Consider the following 15,928-nt stretch of genomic DNA (forward strand, 5'->3'; position numbering starts at 1 on the left):
GTCGTTGATAGGTCTAGCGGCACGGCGCTGTCGCGGGTCCGAATATGTTAATGTCCACTTCTTGATCCTTCGTGGCATGCGTATCTCGATTGGTCTTGAGGGAGGACGGCGGAGGGAACGTGTCTTCTTGGGCAAGTGGGATTAATCATGCTTGGCTCCTATGCGTTGCGAATCAGTGACGGCAAACCGGGTAACTTGATCCCGTCGCCTTGAACTTGGCATCAGTTAGGACAAGCAGAGAGCCGGTAGCACATGATGACATTGGTCGGTGATTGACGCATCCGGCACGACACGGGAATACGACAGCTGAGCTTTTTTCGAATATCCAATCATCACCCTCGTCATCCTTCTTCGCGTCACTATCAGTATTCTCTCCATCGCCGGAATCACATTGACCTCTCAAGCCATGACCGTGCTGTCAGTCATTTTGGTAATGCCCAAGATTGTCTTCTAGTCTCTATGACTATATCACAACGATACTCTCCGCAACCTCCGGTCCCAGGATGAGTCTCAATGTTGTCGCTGCCCCGTTCTGTAGCGATGGTGGTACCATGCGCGAAAAGGATTCGACCTGGATCTTCGTGACGAGCGAGTCCTGGTCCCCGACCTCTTCGCTGTACAGGCGGGCCTCGTGCCGCAGCAGGCACGGCGCCACCGCCGCGCTATTGTGAACCGTCGCTCGGAGCAAAGTCGTCCGCTTGTGCTTGTCGGGGATCTCGCTGCCGGGCTTGGCCCCCGAGGAGTAGGAGCAGGTACGCCGGGCCGTCGTGTTACGCCGTCGCCTAGCACATGGGGCTGTTGTACCGCTCGTCCCTAGGCCTTCACGAAAGTCCGGACCAAATCGGGACCTTGCGGCGCGCACCGCATGGTGCAGCGCGCTGCCAGCATGCGCGCACGTTGAGGCCGGCGCCCGACTTCAGCAGATGGCGGGCCTAGGCCGTGTCGTCCAGACTCAACGACCGCATCATCGCGGTCTGACCCACGTAGTCAAGGCTTGTTAAGATTGACCGTCTTCGCGTCCAGTATGATCTGAGAGCCAGGTCCGCTATCTTCGGCACTCTTTTGTAAAGGGCCACTAGATGCAGCTCATCCAGGTATGTCTTGATTGGTCGTAGTCACCTTTAAGCGTGCTTGGTATCGCAGCTTTGATAGTCATGAATGCATTGTCGTCAGGACTTGAACCCAATAAAGGCCTACTCTTTCCCCAAAACAATACGACCGCATTACCATAGATCAGAAGATCAAAGAATATTATTCATCTGCTTGTCCGGATGCATCTGAGCAACTATAGGACTTGCAAGCGTTCGGGGTACTCTCTGTCCTCCTATTACCCCGATCTTTGACCTTCTGCTACAGCCACTTCCCTACAGAGCCCCTCAGCTCAGTTGCACCATCTCACCTTCCGGAGGTAAAGATATTAGAGACAGGTAAGTAAATAGTGTTACGAATCTTCGTCAATTCTGTCAGGGGCACATACCTCACTAGAATAAACTAAGACATCCATCCTAATATATTTCATTAGAAACTTAAATCACTGGACAGACGCCCGGATGGCAAGGCCCATTGTCTATTGGAGGCTATATGTTGTTTTTGGGAGCTATTGAAGAATATCCAGGTCGGTACGCAAGACCCTGCATGTGATCGGACAAATCGAAAGAAGGCAAGGCCAATGTCGCTCTGATTGTCCGAGCCGGGCCAACTCAACAGAGACGTTACGGGCGCCTTATCTACTGTTTCTAGCTATGATAGGTTCGGGATGGGAGACTGTTGGAGGGGCATTGTTGTGAGCTGGGCTGAGCCTGCAGCTATTGTTATCTGCCGTTAGATTTCGTTAACGGCTACGGTCGGCTCGGGATAAGATATGAATAAAAGCACTGTTATAGATTAAGCCGAGACCACCATCTATCATTTAGGATGAACTTGATAGCCCTCTGTCGTTAACACTGCTCTAAGGCGTGTTTCTATGCTTAGAACGTTGGATTTAGCTAACATGGACCCCTGCTATGTAACACTGCTTATATGAGGAAATCCTCTTAAGGTACGCCTCTTTTAGAGATTACACGGAAAGAAGGGAAATCTCGGCGCTTAAACGAAGGCTCCTTTATAAGGTGACCCGGGAATTTTAAGGTAAGTTAACTTCGTAAATAAAAGTAATTTAAGTTAATAAAGGCCGTTATAACTCTTAAGTTCTATAAATTTATTAATATTTAATAAACGTATTAAAAGTGTGTACTTTAAAATAAAGTGGGTATTATAATTTATACGCGTAATTATACTTATAAAATCTTTTTCTTTTATTTCTATTAAATTAACTTAATATTAAATCGAAATAAATAAAAGGGTAAGAAATTACCTTTATTAATAAACGGTTATCGAGGTTTAAAAGAAACCTCGTAAACGCGCTAAGGTTTATATTAATTAAGACGAGAGAGTACTTAAACGTATAAATAAGTGCGTTTATTTAATATAATAAATAATATCTTAGAATTAATCGTAAAACTTAATTAAAGGTATAATAGGTTTATTAAAGTAATATACCTTATTAATAGTTAAGATTAATACTTAAATTAATTATTAAAGTAAAAAGTGTTTATATAAAATATATAACGTGGTTTATTATTTAATAAATTATATTATTTAATAAATCACTTTCTCGGCTAACTATATTAATTAAACTTCGACGCGTTTTATTTTTATAATAATAATGTTTAACTTTTACTAAGAAAATTAAGTCGCTTTAACGATTTAAGCGACGCGAAATCCTATAAATCGTATTAGCTAACGAGCTACTACGAAAGCCTTTTAAGTCTCACAAGCTTTTATAAATAACCGACTCCACGGCCGAACCCCACGACGCGAAAGCGGACTCGAACGACGGAAATTAAATCTAATTAAAAAAGAGGTGCTTCGTAATTATATTATTAATTTAAATACCCGAGGGATGCCTCTTAATATCGTTAGTGTGGAAGATATGGCCAATCTTCTTACCGCGTCGCGTGGCGGCGACCGCGTCGGTAAGCACTGGGTTAAGCGCTTTATCGACCGCAACTCGGACCTTAAGACCCGAATGAATCGTCGATACGATTACTAGAGAGCCCTTTGCGAGGATCCGAAGGTTATTTCCGGCTGGTTTACGCTGGTTACGAATATTAAGGCTAAATACGGCATCGTCGATGAGGATATATAGAATTTCGACGAGACCGGCTTTATAATAAGTATAATCGGGTTAATACTCGTCGTAACACACGCCGATTAGCGTGGGAAGGCGAAGTCGGTTTAGCTTAGTAATCGGGAATAGTCGACGGCTATTAAATGCATTAATTCCTAAGGTTAATGTATCTCGCCGTTTTTAATCGTTTAAGGTTAATACTACCTTACGAATTAAGCTCGCGAATACGATTTACCGGGCGACTAAGTAATTAAACCGACTTTTAACGGCTAGACTAATAACGATATAAGCTTAGATTAAATTAAATACTTTAATAAGTATATTAAGTCGCGAATAAAAGGTCGCTATCGCCTCTTAATCCTTAACGGCTATAAGAGTTATATTTTAACGTAGTTTAAAGTATATTATAAAGATAACGACATTATTACGCTTAATATACCTCTTTATTTTTTTACCTGCTTTAATTATTAAATATAGCACTTTATTCGCCGTTAAAGCGCGCGTATTCGAAAGAAATTAAGTTATTTATTAAAGCGTCGATAAATTACATTACGAAACTAAAGTTTTTTATCGCCTTTAAAGCTGCGTATTTTATTATTTTTACGAAAAATAACATTAAATTTAAATTTAGCGTATTTAATTTAATACCTTATAACCCGAACGAGGTAATTAATAAGTTAAATATATATCTCCGAACGTTTACACTTAACTCGTCGCGTTCGGGGACGGTTAATACTTATAACCCTTAAACGTCGTTTAACTTTTAATAAACGATTAAACACTTTATTTTTATTAAAAATAAAGTCTTTACTTATTAAAAAAGCTCCTCGACGTTAATTTTAAATATTATAAATTAAATAACGAAAAATATAAATAAAATAACCTATAAAATAACCCTTATACGCGATCGGATGTATATATTAAAAGAGGCCACTTTAATATTTTCAAAACGCCGGAGAGCTAAAAAATCACGTGTCCAGCTTAGAGGGGCCCTTATTATACAGGAATTATAAGAGCTATAAGACAAAAAGGTAAAAGGGAAGCGTCGAGCGACTAATAAGGGTGAAACAGGGGGTCCGTCGAAGCGGAGGGCGACCGGTGAAAGGCGCTGCGGTGTCTGCGGCGAAACAGGTTATAATGCGCGAACATGTGAAAAGGACGTAGAATTAAGTAGCGATTCCGATAGCGAGTAATTTTAATTAATTTAAAACGTTATAATTAAATTATCTTATATAAAAGTAATAAGGTATAAAAAAAATAGCCCGCTTAATAATATAGCTCGTTTAATAATAAACCACGTTATATATTTTCTTTATATTATTTATAATCGTAATAAGCTTTACTTAACGTTACTTATATTTTCCTTTAATTTTAATTTAAATAAAAAGAACCGAGATAATTAAGCGTTTATTTTTAATACTATCGTTATATAAAGTTCGTATATATAGCTTAGCGGTTTTTAAGAGCTTATAATGCTATGTTCGTATTGTGAGTAAGGATGACAAAGTACTTTACTTACCTACTTCTTACCTAGCCCTATTAACGGGTCTCTAAGGTGATACTAACCAGTAAATACCCGAAGTTCGATGCTTACGCAATCACACCTCGCAGCAGACCTGTTGTCAGCCTTGGGGTACTTGACTTCCCATGTGCAAATCTCGATACCCGGCGCTTTTGCAAGCCCGGTCAGACTCGGCTTAGTCGGCTCAAGCCATCTTCTTAAGTCGCCACATCGATGGCTGTTCAAAAAGGATGTGCCCTCTCAGATGGAAAACCTCACTCCTCCGGATATCTCGAATCGAAAAGATTCGATTTACTGACGTGGCCCTCCTGAAGCTCCTGGAGGAGGAATTTAAGTCGCAATGGCCCCTGGGTAACGCTAGACACGGGTTGACCGTTTTACTTTCATTCATTTCATGTATACCAACCAATCCATCATTCTTCTTGCACCTTTGCCGTTTTGAATCGCCGCCGTGTTTCGCTGCATCCTTTGGCCCATCGGATCGATCAACTATTTGGTGCTGATGGTCTCCTTCATAAACGCCAATGTCTACCCTACCAAGCCTATCCAGCCAGGACTCTGCCTGTGGGTCCCGACAGCCGAGATTGCATTTCGTCTCTTTCAATGGCACCTGGGCCGGTGGCGTACTCGGCTGCCGCAAGACAGTGGTGTCTGAATTCGTGAAGCTGATTTCCGCCCATGAGAATGTCTTTGAGACGCCGATCAACGGTGTTGGTTCGGACATCGGTTTCATTGACCGCATTGTTGGAGGTAAACCTCTTACTCATATCCCCAAATATATTCCAGTTCTTACACTAACCGTTAGTGCAGGCCTTGGCGGCTGGGGGACTTTGCGGAATGTCATCACGGCTTTTAGTAAGACAACCCATGTTTGAATCCATTGTTTGATATTAAACATTGTTAGGGAACCTCGCTAAGCACTATACTGCTAAAGATAGGATTATCTTGGTTGGGTATTCTCGAGGTATATATTTTCCTCCAATTGTCGTGCAATCGATGGACAGTTGCTAATTTATTTGCAGGAGCTTGGGCAGCCCGCTACCTTGCCATGCTGATTGACGTCCTTGGATTACCAAGGGACGGGGACGAGAGATTGTATAATACACTCTATAAGGCATGTCACAGGAATACGATCATCACCCAGGAGGCCGCGCGGCAGATGCTTCAAGGCTACGAACGTAGGTATAGCTATTGTTACCACTTTCTTCCACTATTTCTTTTGCTCTACATCTGACTCATTCGTGTAGGGTGGACGGGCGTCAAGATTGAGGCCCTCTGTTGCTTCGACACCGTGGGCTCGCTGGGGTTACCTCTGACTGGCCTGGCGAAACCACTCGCGATCCTCGGTGCCAGGAAGAGGAACAACGTTGATGTCGTCTCCGATGTTGCGTCCAGTAAGACTTATTCCATTCCCTATTGCATTTTGAAACTTGCTTCCCTCGCACTCCTTTCGTTCTCTCGAAGCTACGGCACCAAATGTCGCGGGCTTCCATCGCAATGCTCATTGCTTTTGAACTTCGGCTAACTGAATCCGTGGCAGACGTCAAATACGCTTTTCACTGTCTTTCATTGCATGAAACGAGAGAACAGTTCAGTCCAACTCTCATGTGCGGACCTGGCGTCCACCAAGTCTCGTTTCCTGGGAGTCATGGCAATCTCGGCTGGATCGAAGAGAATGAAGGTCTCGTCCACGCACCGTTTGCTTGGATGATCCAGCAGCTCCATACACACTTGAATATCAGTTTTGATAAAGCTCAGCTGGCAAAACACTTTCCCGGCTACGCCGCAGCGGCCACCCCTGTGTTAGCCTCGGCCAGAAGCCTCACGTTTTCAAGTCTCACCGGGCAACAAAGAATGCATGGAGCAGCTACGAGATCATCGTCAACAGAAACTCTGATTTCTGCGCCCTATGCGGGTCGCCTATGGTCTCATGGGGACATCATGCGGGCCAATACCGGACTCTTAGCCATCATCGGCAAGAAAGGCCGGAACCCTGGTCATATCACCTCCGCTGGGAAGGGAGCAAGCCTCAAAGTCCACATCGGCGCTCGCCTGCGCAACGCGCTCGATGATCACAATGCTGTCCCCGGCTACACTCTGATGGCGCCCGTGACGGGGCGTCCGTACTGGTTGCGCCGCTACCGCACCCAGCCACAATGGAGTTGGGCGCACCGCGGGAGTAGCGAGCGAGACGTGGGAGCAGCAACGGCAACAAGCCCCGGCAGAGTGCTGCCGAAGTCGGCTACTAGGAGCCGTGAATCTAGCTCTGGGTCCAAAGCTACCGAACGCATTGAGGAAGCTGAGGTTGGTGCCTTGGAGGCCGAGCTCTTGGGTCTGCTCCTCGAGGCGGTGAGTGAGCATTGCTGTCACCCAAACTGCGTGCCACGCTAGGACTTTAAGATGAAAAGGGGCAGTGTGCTCAGAGGTTGACCGACATTTGCAAGTCGCACAACTTCCAACAATTTGGGCGTCAAGGATTTCACACCCATTATACTTTTTGCTTTTACCTTTCTTTCCTTCTTTATAGCGGTTTGGCTCTACGATGTTTAGGATACCCCCTTTAGATATACAATACACTTGTGTTCCGACTTGGGTTGCTGCGAAACGCTAGTGGACTGCGGGGAATGGCGGTATGGGCACATGCTTTAATCGGATTGAGGAAAAAGTTATTTCTTCGGAGAATGTCTCAATTGCGATTCACCTTTAGCAGATTCAGAAGCTGTCCGACCATGTTTTGATTGATGCTTAACCCCTATGATGTTACCCTTTATGTATTTCAAACAAACTTAATAGGCGTGTTCTTTCTATATCTACACTCGGGTAACACACTGTAAGCCCTCAGGTACCCTCACCATGGGAGCTGTAGATGACGCCTTTGATGGTGCCTACAGTGTTCTTGGTGCAGCCTGAGCTGGACATCCGCCCCGCCTTTTGAAGCAGACCGGAGACCCTACCGCTACCAACGTCATCCGAAGCTTTACTCTCGGAGGAAGTTTCACACCCTCGATCCCATGCTTTGACTAGGATACATCCTAACCTCACTTCATCTATAGGGGGTCAAGCCATGACAGTCGTACCCTACAATATCTCCTGCCATTGCGGCGCCGCCGCGCAGACCGTCATCTCGGCTCCACGGTCGCCCGGAGAGGATGGGGACTCGCACCCACTGAACCTGTGCTATTGCAAGTCATGCCGACACACCACGGGCCTCGCCTGCGTATCCTACATGGGCCTGTCCTTGGCACCGTCTTTGGATGGTTTGCGGGCCTACGGGCCTACCCAGCATTCCACACGCTACTTCTGCGCGACATGCGGATGCCACATCTTCTGGCGCCAAGGGGATCCGGAAGACCTAGGGCCGGGAAAGGAGACGTTCGCAGTCGCTACTGGTACTATTATTGGGAGGGCAGACGAGGGAGAAGATGATGAGGGAGGCATCGCCGGTGGTGACGGTGGCAGCAAGAACGACAGGGCCGCTGCACCGGAGCCGCAGTACGACAGACACGTCAACGTGACCGGGGCGAAAGATGGCGGGCTCTCACGCTGGATGTCGCAAGTAAACGGCAGGACAATGGAGATGCATGGTCACTGGGGCGATCATCCGAAAGAAGAAACGCAAGCGGCGGTTCCCGGCGACTTCAACGACAACGCAGATATCCTCCATGGGTTCTGCCACTGCGGCAAAGTCCAACTCTGCATTACGAGACCTGACGACGGTAGTCTGCTACCGCGCTCAAACTACCCCGACCTGATTGTCCCATACCACACAGGCTCGCCGCGCATCAACAATCCCGACGACGAGAAGTGGTGGTTGCGGCCGTCACAGAATTCTTCAGCTCTGACCAGATATCTCGCCGGGACCTGCGCGTGTCGCTCGTGTCGCCTGACCTCGGGCTTCGAGATCCAGGCATGGGCCTTCATCCCACGATCCAACATATCTTTGCGTTGGTGCCCCCACCGCCACGGACCCGGACAGCATCAAAGACGAGTACCAACCGCTCGACTTCGCGTCGTTGGCAACGGCGGCGACGGCGGCGGAAGGAAAAAGGACGGCACTCCAGAGTTACGAGAGCTCGCCAGGGGTTCTGCGCGAGTTCTGCGCCCAGTGCGGCGCCACCGTCTTTTGGCACGACAAGTGGCGGCCCGACTTGATTGATGTCAGTGTGGGCCTACTTGACGCGCCCGAGGGTGTCAGGGCCGAGGGTTGTCTGGACTGGTGGACGGCGCGGGTCAGTTTCGCAGAAGAGGCCGGGAATGGACGACACGGCGAGGTCGAGAAGCGAACGATCGGGTTGATCAAGAGCCTTGGGGACGGAATGAAACTGGGTCATTAAAACACATGTGTAATAAAGCAGCTAACTAAGGGGTATGGACAAAAGCTCGTGCTAGATTTGAAGCAACCTTAAGTACCGACCAAACTTGGATCTCGCCGAAGGGAAAAGGGGTATATCATCTCCATGTCCTCATCCACATTATAACATTGACGTCTCGTTATTTCCACACTCGAACTGCCCATCCTTTTTACTGCGCATGCCCAGCATTCTGGATCCGATCGTCATGGAACTGAGGCCCCGACGGCTGGGTAGAGCCAGTGTGTTGGGGCTGCACCTCCTTAAGCTGGCCGTAGTTGGTCGACATGTGCGCCTGCTGGGGCGACATCGGGTGCACGGGCTGTTGCGGCGGCGGCGGCTGCATCGGATAACCCGAATAGTAGGCATTCACCGGGACGAAGACAGGTTGCGGCCCCTTGTTCCGGCGGGCAGTCTCGACGCATGCGCGCACGAAAAGGGTGAAATGAGTAATGCTAGTAAATCGCATGTCAGCAACTTGATTCGTCTTCTTGGGTATGGCTTGATTTGGTGAAACCTACATGAGGAGAATCAAAAACGCGAGTTCCGCCTGCAGCGACCGAATGTAGAATTTGATGGCCGAGTAGCGGCTGTAGCGGTAACTCGAGGAGTAGTAGTAGTCGTACTCGACGTTCAGAGCCACGACGTACGCCGTCAAACCGGCCGCCACGACAAAGGCGAGCCAGAGGAGCAGGTGCAGCGCGACGTGGGCGCCGGGGTGGATGCCGCGCTGGTTCTTGCGCGCGCAGAGGGTGACGAACTCGGCGACGGACCAGATGATGGCGACGGCGGCCTCGGGGGCGACCCAGACGACTTGCAGGCTCAGGACGGTGGGGTTCACGGCGAGCGCGATGGAGATGCCGATGACAACGATGCTGAAGACCACCGACATCGATAGGAGGACGATCTTCGCGTTGTGCCATGGCCGGCTCACGGCTGGTGCTGCTTGCTGCGCTGGCGCGCCGGCAGTGTAGGGTTGATATGGCTGGTATTGCTGAGGCTGCTGGGCTTGATGTGCCTGTTGCGGCTGCTGAGGCTGTATGGGCTGTTGGTTGGAATCCATCTTGACTAATAGTTTTTGAGACTATTTTTCACTTCCAGGTAGTAGTTCTCGACTCTTCCTCTTAAGTACGTGATCAGTCCCCGTGGTTGCGTGACCGGAACACTGTCTCCAAAAAGTATGCTCACGGAGAACAAGTCAGATGTGAGACACGAGCGTTGGATGATAATGAAGAAGCAGAACATACGACTCGCGACAACAGAAAGAAAAAGCCCAACGCATCCTCAGGAATGGATGAATGGCTCCTTGGCGCCATCATCTGCAATCCAGGGCGACTGAAACAGAAAACAAGCGAAGCGAAGCTGCCTATTTCAGCTCCTGCTAGCTCATAGAGCTCTAACTGTAGACGGACTAGGTGCCCAGATTTGAAGACGGCTAACGCTGCGCCAACGTGATAGCTTATTCAGCTAAGTGGGTCTGTCCACCCCTGAAGAAGAAACAAAGTATATAATTAGCAGCGACCAGGTCTTTCCTGGGGGCTAGTGTGTCAAACGACGGCACGATTTCCCCTCCCAGATCATCCTTCTTTTCGTATGATCTTTCTGTCGGTGAATGAAGAAGAGGGGACATGGATCCCAAGGGAATATGATGTTTCTAACCTCACTTCAACTACCTCAATGTTTACAGCAGAGTGAACAGTATATCAGCCATATCAGCCCATGCCACTCAGCCCTACAATCGTCGCCACAGTAGCTGACATTACCTTGAAAGCCACTAATTTCGGGTCGGCATGCCAAGTGTCGCCCTTCGAGGCCAAGCCACGGCTCGTATCACGGCTGGTCCAATAAAGCGGTGTCGGCACTGCGCGTTTGGGACACAGAAATGGCCAGCTTTCGTCGGTATTGTTGCACTCGACTCCATAGTATTGAGAGAGTAGTTGGGCGAATAAAAACCCGACATTTGCTGGTGTCGAGGGTGCATCTGACACAATTACTATGAAGCCAACTGTATTGTATGGTGGCATAGAGAGGATCGTCGATGTCAGGATACAGTCGAATAAATGTCAAGAGTCTACCAGCGCATGAAGATCATCATTTCTAACAAGTACTTCATAACTCCCGTTGGGTGTATCCGCGCTTGTCAGATTTAGACTCAAGTCGGGACCGGGTGACTCGACTTAGTGGATTCATACATCTGCCGGCGCTTCACTAGTAGACAAGGAAAGCATGGCAGGTGTTGTGTTCCCTCTTTTCCAGTCGCCTTCCGCAGCGGACAATGTGGCCTCCCCACATTCCACTCTCTGGACGCCGCCCGAGCAATGCGGTTTCGGCGACTGATCAGACCCAGTGTCTCCGGAAGCCGGGCCGGTCCGTATCCCGGATAATGTGATGCATTGGGGTTGGTTTGAACCCTACGTAAGCAAACAAACCACTAATAAACTGATCCAAGCGAAATTGACATCCATTAAATGATAACCCCTTACATGGTAGCTTGCTGTCTTGCGCGCGCGGTTCTACAAACATGTTCGCTACCAGGCCTCGGCGAAGCCGCAAGGGCTATTGTTGCATGGGAATATATTACACTTCTCCGTTCAAATTATCGGGGGCCCGACTGCACAAGTCCTTTTGGCCTGTGCCTGGCCGCGAGGAAGGTTTGCCCTGGCCGGGATTTGCCGCGGTCGCATGGATACCCTGCCTTCTCGTATATGACTGCTTACGAACCCAACGATGGGCATCTTTGAAGCTGCGGCCCGAAGCTGACAGTACCTTGAATGATGTGCAAATAAACTATTTGGGTTCCGGCCTACTGCTTAGAGTTCATCCCGAGTAAAGGGCTCGAAGTTAGTCGTGATGACGGGTAGATCGCGCCCAAATTTGGAAGGGATGGGCGATGCACGAGTCATGCAAAGTCAAACAAAATGAGCAATCGAAATGCCGCCAAGGGACCCGGGGAAAACATGCAATTTTCTCGCTATTTCAGCGTTCCATTCACGATGTTTGACTCTCAATCTTATCTCGCATCTTCTCTATTGCTTTGGGTGACGAAGCTGACTGGGTTGTTTTCGTGTCGCAATATGGCTCTTCAACAATTACCCCTTTTGGGAGGAACTCTGTAAGCACCGCGTCCTTTGCGTTGGCATTCACGCGAGAGAAAATGTCTTCTAACATTTGTCGGCTAGACCCTGGAACGCTTCGCTCTGGGAAGCCGTCGATGACTCCGTCCGCGGCGGCAATAGCTCTTCGCACCTGTCCATCGCCGCGACCAAGAACGAGGCCACCTTCTCCGGCTACCTCGACGACATCACGCTTGGTGGCGCCGGCTTCGCCTCGCAGCAGACCGTTGGATCCCTAGACTGGAACCTGACCGGCTACGACGGACTGCTCGTCTCCATCGCTCTGTCCGACGGCAAGCTGTACACGCTCAACCTGAAGGACGTACTGCCCGCGAGCGACCGCGAGAGCAGCTTGCTGTACGAGACCAACTTCACAGTCCCCGCCGGCAGCGACTTAGCAAGCGCCCAGGAGGTCTTCCTGCCTTGGGTCAACTTCACTGCGACGTATAGAGGGAGAGCTCAGCCCGATGCTAAGCCTCTGAACACCAGTAGCATCAAGACGATTAGTTTCATGATGAGAAGGTACGTAACAGTGTCGGACCATCGACGCCGAGTTAGTTTCGATTTGGAGCATGAGCACGTTAACTAACTTTCTTCTAGCTATTTCGGAAAGCAAGAAGGCGCTTTTAGCCTGACGATCAAATCCATCTCTGCTTTTTGCAAGAGCTGCTTGCAATAGTGAGGTCCAGGTAGAGAATTGGATCGATTTATGATGGAGGAATCGACCTCTTTTGCATGGAGGTACTGGAAATACAACATCCATTCCATGGGCTCAGTGAACACAGATGATGCGGCGTGTAAATGAATAGTGATTTTTGGTTCCGTACGTCTCCCGGGCGGACGGAGGCACTGAGCTAGCAGTATCAGTACAATAGTAGTAAAGGTGCCATGGATATTCGCTTCACATAATATTTCTGGAAATTATAACATTGTTCTATACATTTCCATTTACTAGCAATACCTATGATCGCAACCATCTTGACATCCTCATATTCAAAGTAGTATTAGCTAAGCCCCTGAGGGCTTCGGGTGCCCGGCACGAATAAAAATACCGACAAATAACCCACAATATTCCAGTTTTCTTTTTGTCCCGTTTCGGAGCCTTATGCGGACTCTTGTAGCCTTGTCCAAGGTCGTGTAAAAGACGAGTCGGTCCCGCCTCACTTGTCAGCTTCCATGATACTAGTCATCCTTTGTCAGCACATGGAGTTATAACGAGTCCAAGCCTGTTTGTTTGTTTGTTTGTGAGATTTAACGTCTCTTTCTTCCTGCGTAGCAGGTAAGGAAGCGCTTCATCTGGGAAGCGTAGACGTGCCCGCTACTGGCTACTCTGTAGCTGGTAGATCTAAATAGAGTATCCCATTGGTCGTATATTACACGTTGTATGCAGATGTCCCCTCATCCCACTCCTTCCCCCTGCCCCTGAAATGACACAAAGCAGGAGGCCACTGGAAAACAAAATACTGTACAGTCGATGCTTATTCATTCAGTGCTACCAAATTATAGCATACCCTGTATGTGTAGGTTATTTGTATAGATTAGAATCATCGCCTTTGCACTGACCAGCTGACCAGGCTAAAGGTGTGTTGTCCAAGGTCCGGCTTTACGGAGATACGGGATAATCTGATAAGATTTTACCACGGCAATTCGCCTTGCAAATCTGCAACCCCTTTCCGGGTACGGTTACCATCGAGTTGCAGGAGTCCATCTCGGCTGCGACCACAGAACCAACAGTCCACCATGAGCAGCCTGAATGAGTAATCTCCTCGGGCTGAATCCATTTCCCATGGGCTAGGACATAGATGGCAAGGCTGTCATGGAGGTTGCAATAGGAATGGCCTCAGTCAAATGCCGCATGCGACTCTCGCGGCTATCACAACCTACTTTTCATGAGATGGCATGCTACGGTCGCATAGCTCTAGTGGCCTCTGCACTTTCAGTACAACATGCTGGACAGGGGCTTTTCCACATATGACACTGCCACAGGTGGAGTATCGTGTATTTTCGAGAGTTATGTAAGCCCCTTTTACTCTATAGCCCGCCGCCGGATCCGCAGTCCCCATTGGGGAATAAGCGCGTTAGGAGCGAATATATGTAAGGGGGCCAGCCAGTAACATCGTCATCATTAGTAAGGCATCGCACAGATCGCAACGGCAGACGAGAGCGCATACTACGACATGGGTAAAACGAAAATCGCTCCACCTCTTTTCCTTTCCCCTGGGCAGAGACTGGAGCCGTCCGAAACCAGGTCCGGTCCACTTTGCGGGGGCCCAATGTTGTGCATCTCGAGACGGTTGGTAGATCTCCGAAAAAGAAATGGGCGATCCACCGCGCAGGTGGGGGCCAGCGCACGACGCATCTTGGTTCGGATCTTCCTCGGCAGTAGGCAGGTAGGGGGTGATGGCATTTTCCAGAACTTCCCGAGCCCTCCTCCTGCACGCTTGGGCTTCTTGGGCGGTGCAGGGTAGAGATAGACTTTCGAGGCACAGCAAACGTTCGGAGGAATTGTGTCTCGTAGAGAACACTGCGGGGGGTTCACGCATGCAGAGAAGCGGGCTTACCCGAATTTCTGTATCCATACGTACTCAATGCACTCGTCGCGAAAGGAGAGTCGAAGCATCTGCTTCTGTTTGGACTCCTTTTCGGGTCCGCGGGCTTGTCGGGCTTTGCTAGAGGCCCGGCTCCGTGACTTGAGGGATTTACGTTACTTCCACAGAGGCGAAGAGATACGATCAATACAACAAAGCAAACAGGTATGAATTGCCGGAGAACGATCGTGCCATTGTTGAACTTGGCGCCAGGGTATGGCTTACATGAGTCCAACCCGAGCCGACGAGATCGACAAGAGAAACAAATGATCGGCTAGTGTATGTCAATCACTCACGCCGATGTGTTGATGTGTTCTAGGGTAATCTGCGGGCGAATTGGTGATCGTGTGTGTGGATTGTTCTTGCGCGGGAATCGGGAGGCAAAATGCCCGACGTCCCTAGGGAGGTTGCATATCATATTGGGACACAGGCCTCAACTAACCATTCACATATGCATAATACAAGGTTGAATACAAGGTTGAACTAACCCTCGTCGATACTGGACCGGGTTATTATGCAGGGGACGTTTTGGGAGTCCCAGAAATACTGCAAGTTGTGGAGACCGGATACCAGAATACGGGACCCAAACCACCCACAGCCGTGGTCTGAGCTCGAAGCATATGTGCAAGGTCTCATTGGAGTGGGTGTTGGCTGCGATGCGGCTCTTTGCAACGGGGGGGGTTCTAGGGGTAGCTCGGCCGGCAGATCGACGTCATTGTGCAGCCTGAACTACCCTCCTGGTATGGAATTCGTCGTTGCATTGAGTTGGCGCTGCTGCATTTCCTTTGTGGCATGTGACGGGAAAGCCGCCACAGGGTGGCATATGCGCGTAAAATGAGCAAATGGTCAGTCGGAAGATGCACTGTCAATACGAAGACGAGGTCACCGGTCACCGGTCACCAAAGTAAACGCTCAACGGTGAAGAAATGGGTGCAGGTAGGAGGACGATGGTCTTCACAGAAGGCCTGTAGATTCTTGACGCTGAAATACAAAAGTAGAAACAAAAAGTAAAAAGAAAAGAAAATGAAGATGCAACTTGAGTATTCAATGTGATAGTAGTAATCGTCACTGGTGAAAAGGTGTATTCAAATAACGCCAAGATAGTTACCTTTCACGAAGTCAAAAATCAGCAAAATTCAGAGGCAAGGAAGAGAGTAAGTTTCGGTATCGGCATCAATAAATAAACT

General features: G+C 48.7%; 5 protein-coding genes across 5 annotated transcripts; 3 read left to right on the top strand and 2 right to left on the bottom strand.

Annotated features, from left to right (window-relative positions):
- Window positions 1–463: 463 nt before the first annotated feature.
- On the bottom strand, window positions 464–867 carry PG997_014595 (uncharacterized protein; the record flags this gene model as incomplete). The annotated part of the gene is made up of 2 exons (XM_066818909.1): window positions 464–782; window positions 863–867. The coding sequence occupies 2 exons, from the start codon at window positions 865–867 to the stop codon at window positions 464–466; spliced, it is 324 nt and encodes a 107-aa protein (XP_066661097.1).
- Window positions 868–6,632: 5,765 nt separating this feature from the next.
- PG997_014596 (uncharacterized protein) lies at window positions 6,633–7,082 on the top strand (the record flags this gene model as incomplete). The annotated part of the gene is made up of 1 exon (XM_066818910.1): window positions 6,633–7,082. One exon carries the CDS (start codon window positions 6,633–6,635, stop codon window positions 7,080–7,082), a length of 450 nt encoding a protein of 149 aa, XP_066661098.1.
- Window positions 7,083–7,755: 673 nt separating this feature from the next.
- Window positions 7,756–9,025, top strand: PG997_014597 (uncharacterized protein; the record flags this gene model as incomplete). Its single annotated transcript, XM_066818911.1, has 2 exons — window positions 7,756–8,639; window positions 8,668–9,025. 2 exons carry the CDS (start codon window positions 7,756–7,758, stop codon window positions 9,023–9,025), a joined length of 1,242 nt encoding a protein of 413 aa, XP_066661099.1.
- A 187-nt stretch (window positions 9,026–9,212) lies between these two features.
- On the bottom strand, window positions 9,213–10,103 carry PG997_014598 (uncharacterized protein; the record flags this gene model as incomplete). The annotated part of the gene is made up of 2 exons (XM_066818912.1): window positions 9,213–9,495; window positions 9,562–10,103. The coding sequence occupies 2 exons, from the start codon at window positions 10,101–10,103 to the stop codon at window positions 9,213–9,215; spliced, it is 825 nt and encodes a 274-aa protein (XP_066661100.1).
- Window positions 10,104–12,114: 2,011 nt separating this feature from the next.
- Window positions 12,115–12,832, top strand: PG997_014599 (CIA30 family protein; the record flags this gene model as incomplete). The annotated part of the gene is made up of 3 exons (XM_066818913.1): window positions 12,115–12,152; window positions 12,220–12,675; window positions 12,754–12,832. 3 exons carry the CDS (start codon window positions 12,115–12,117, stop codon window positions 12,830–12,832), a joined length of 573 nt encoding a protein of 190 aa, XP_066661101.1.
- Between the last annotated feature and the right edge of the window lie 3,096 nt (window positions 12,833–15,928).

The sequence above is a fragment of the Apiospora hydei genome, assembly GCF_038363865.1.
Source record: "Apiospora hydei strain CBS 114990 chromosome Unknown utg000010l_segment0_segment0, whole genome shotgun sequence".
Classification (NCBI taxonomy): Eukaryota; Fungi; Ascomycota; class Sordariomycetes; order Amphisphaeriales; family Apiosporaceae; genus Apiospora; species Apiospora hydei.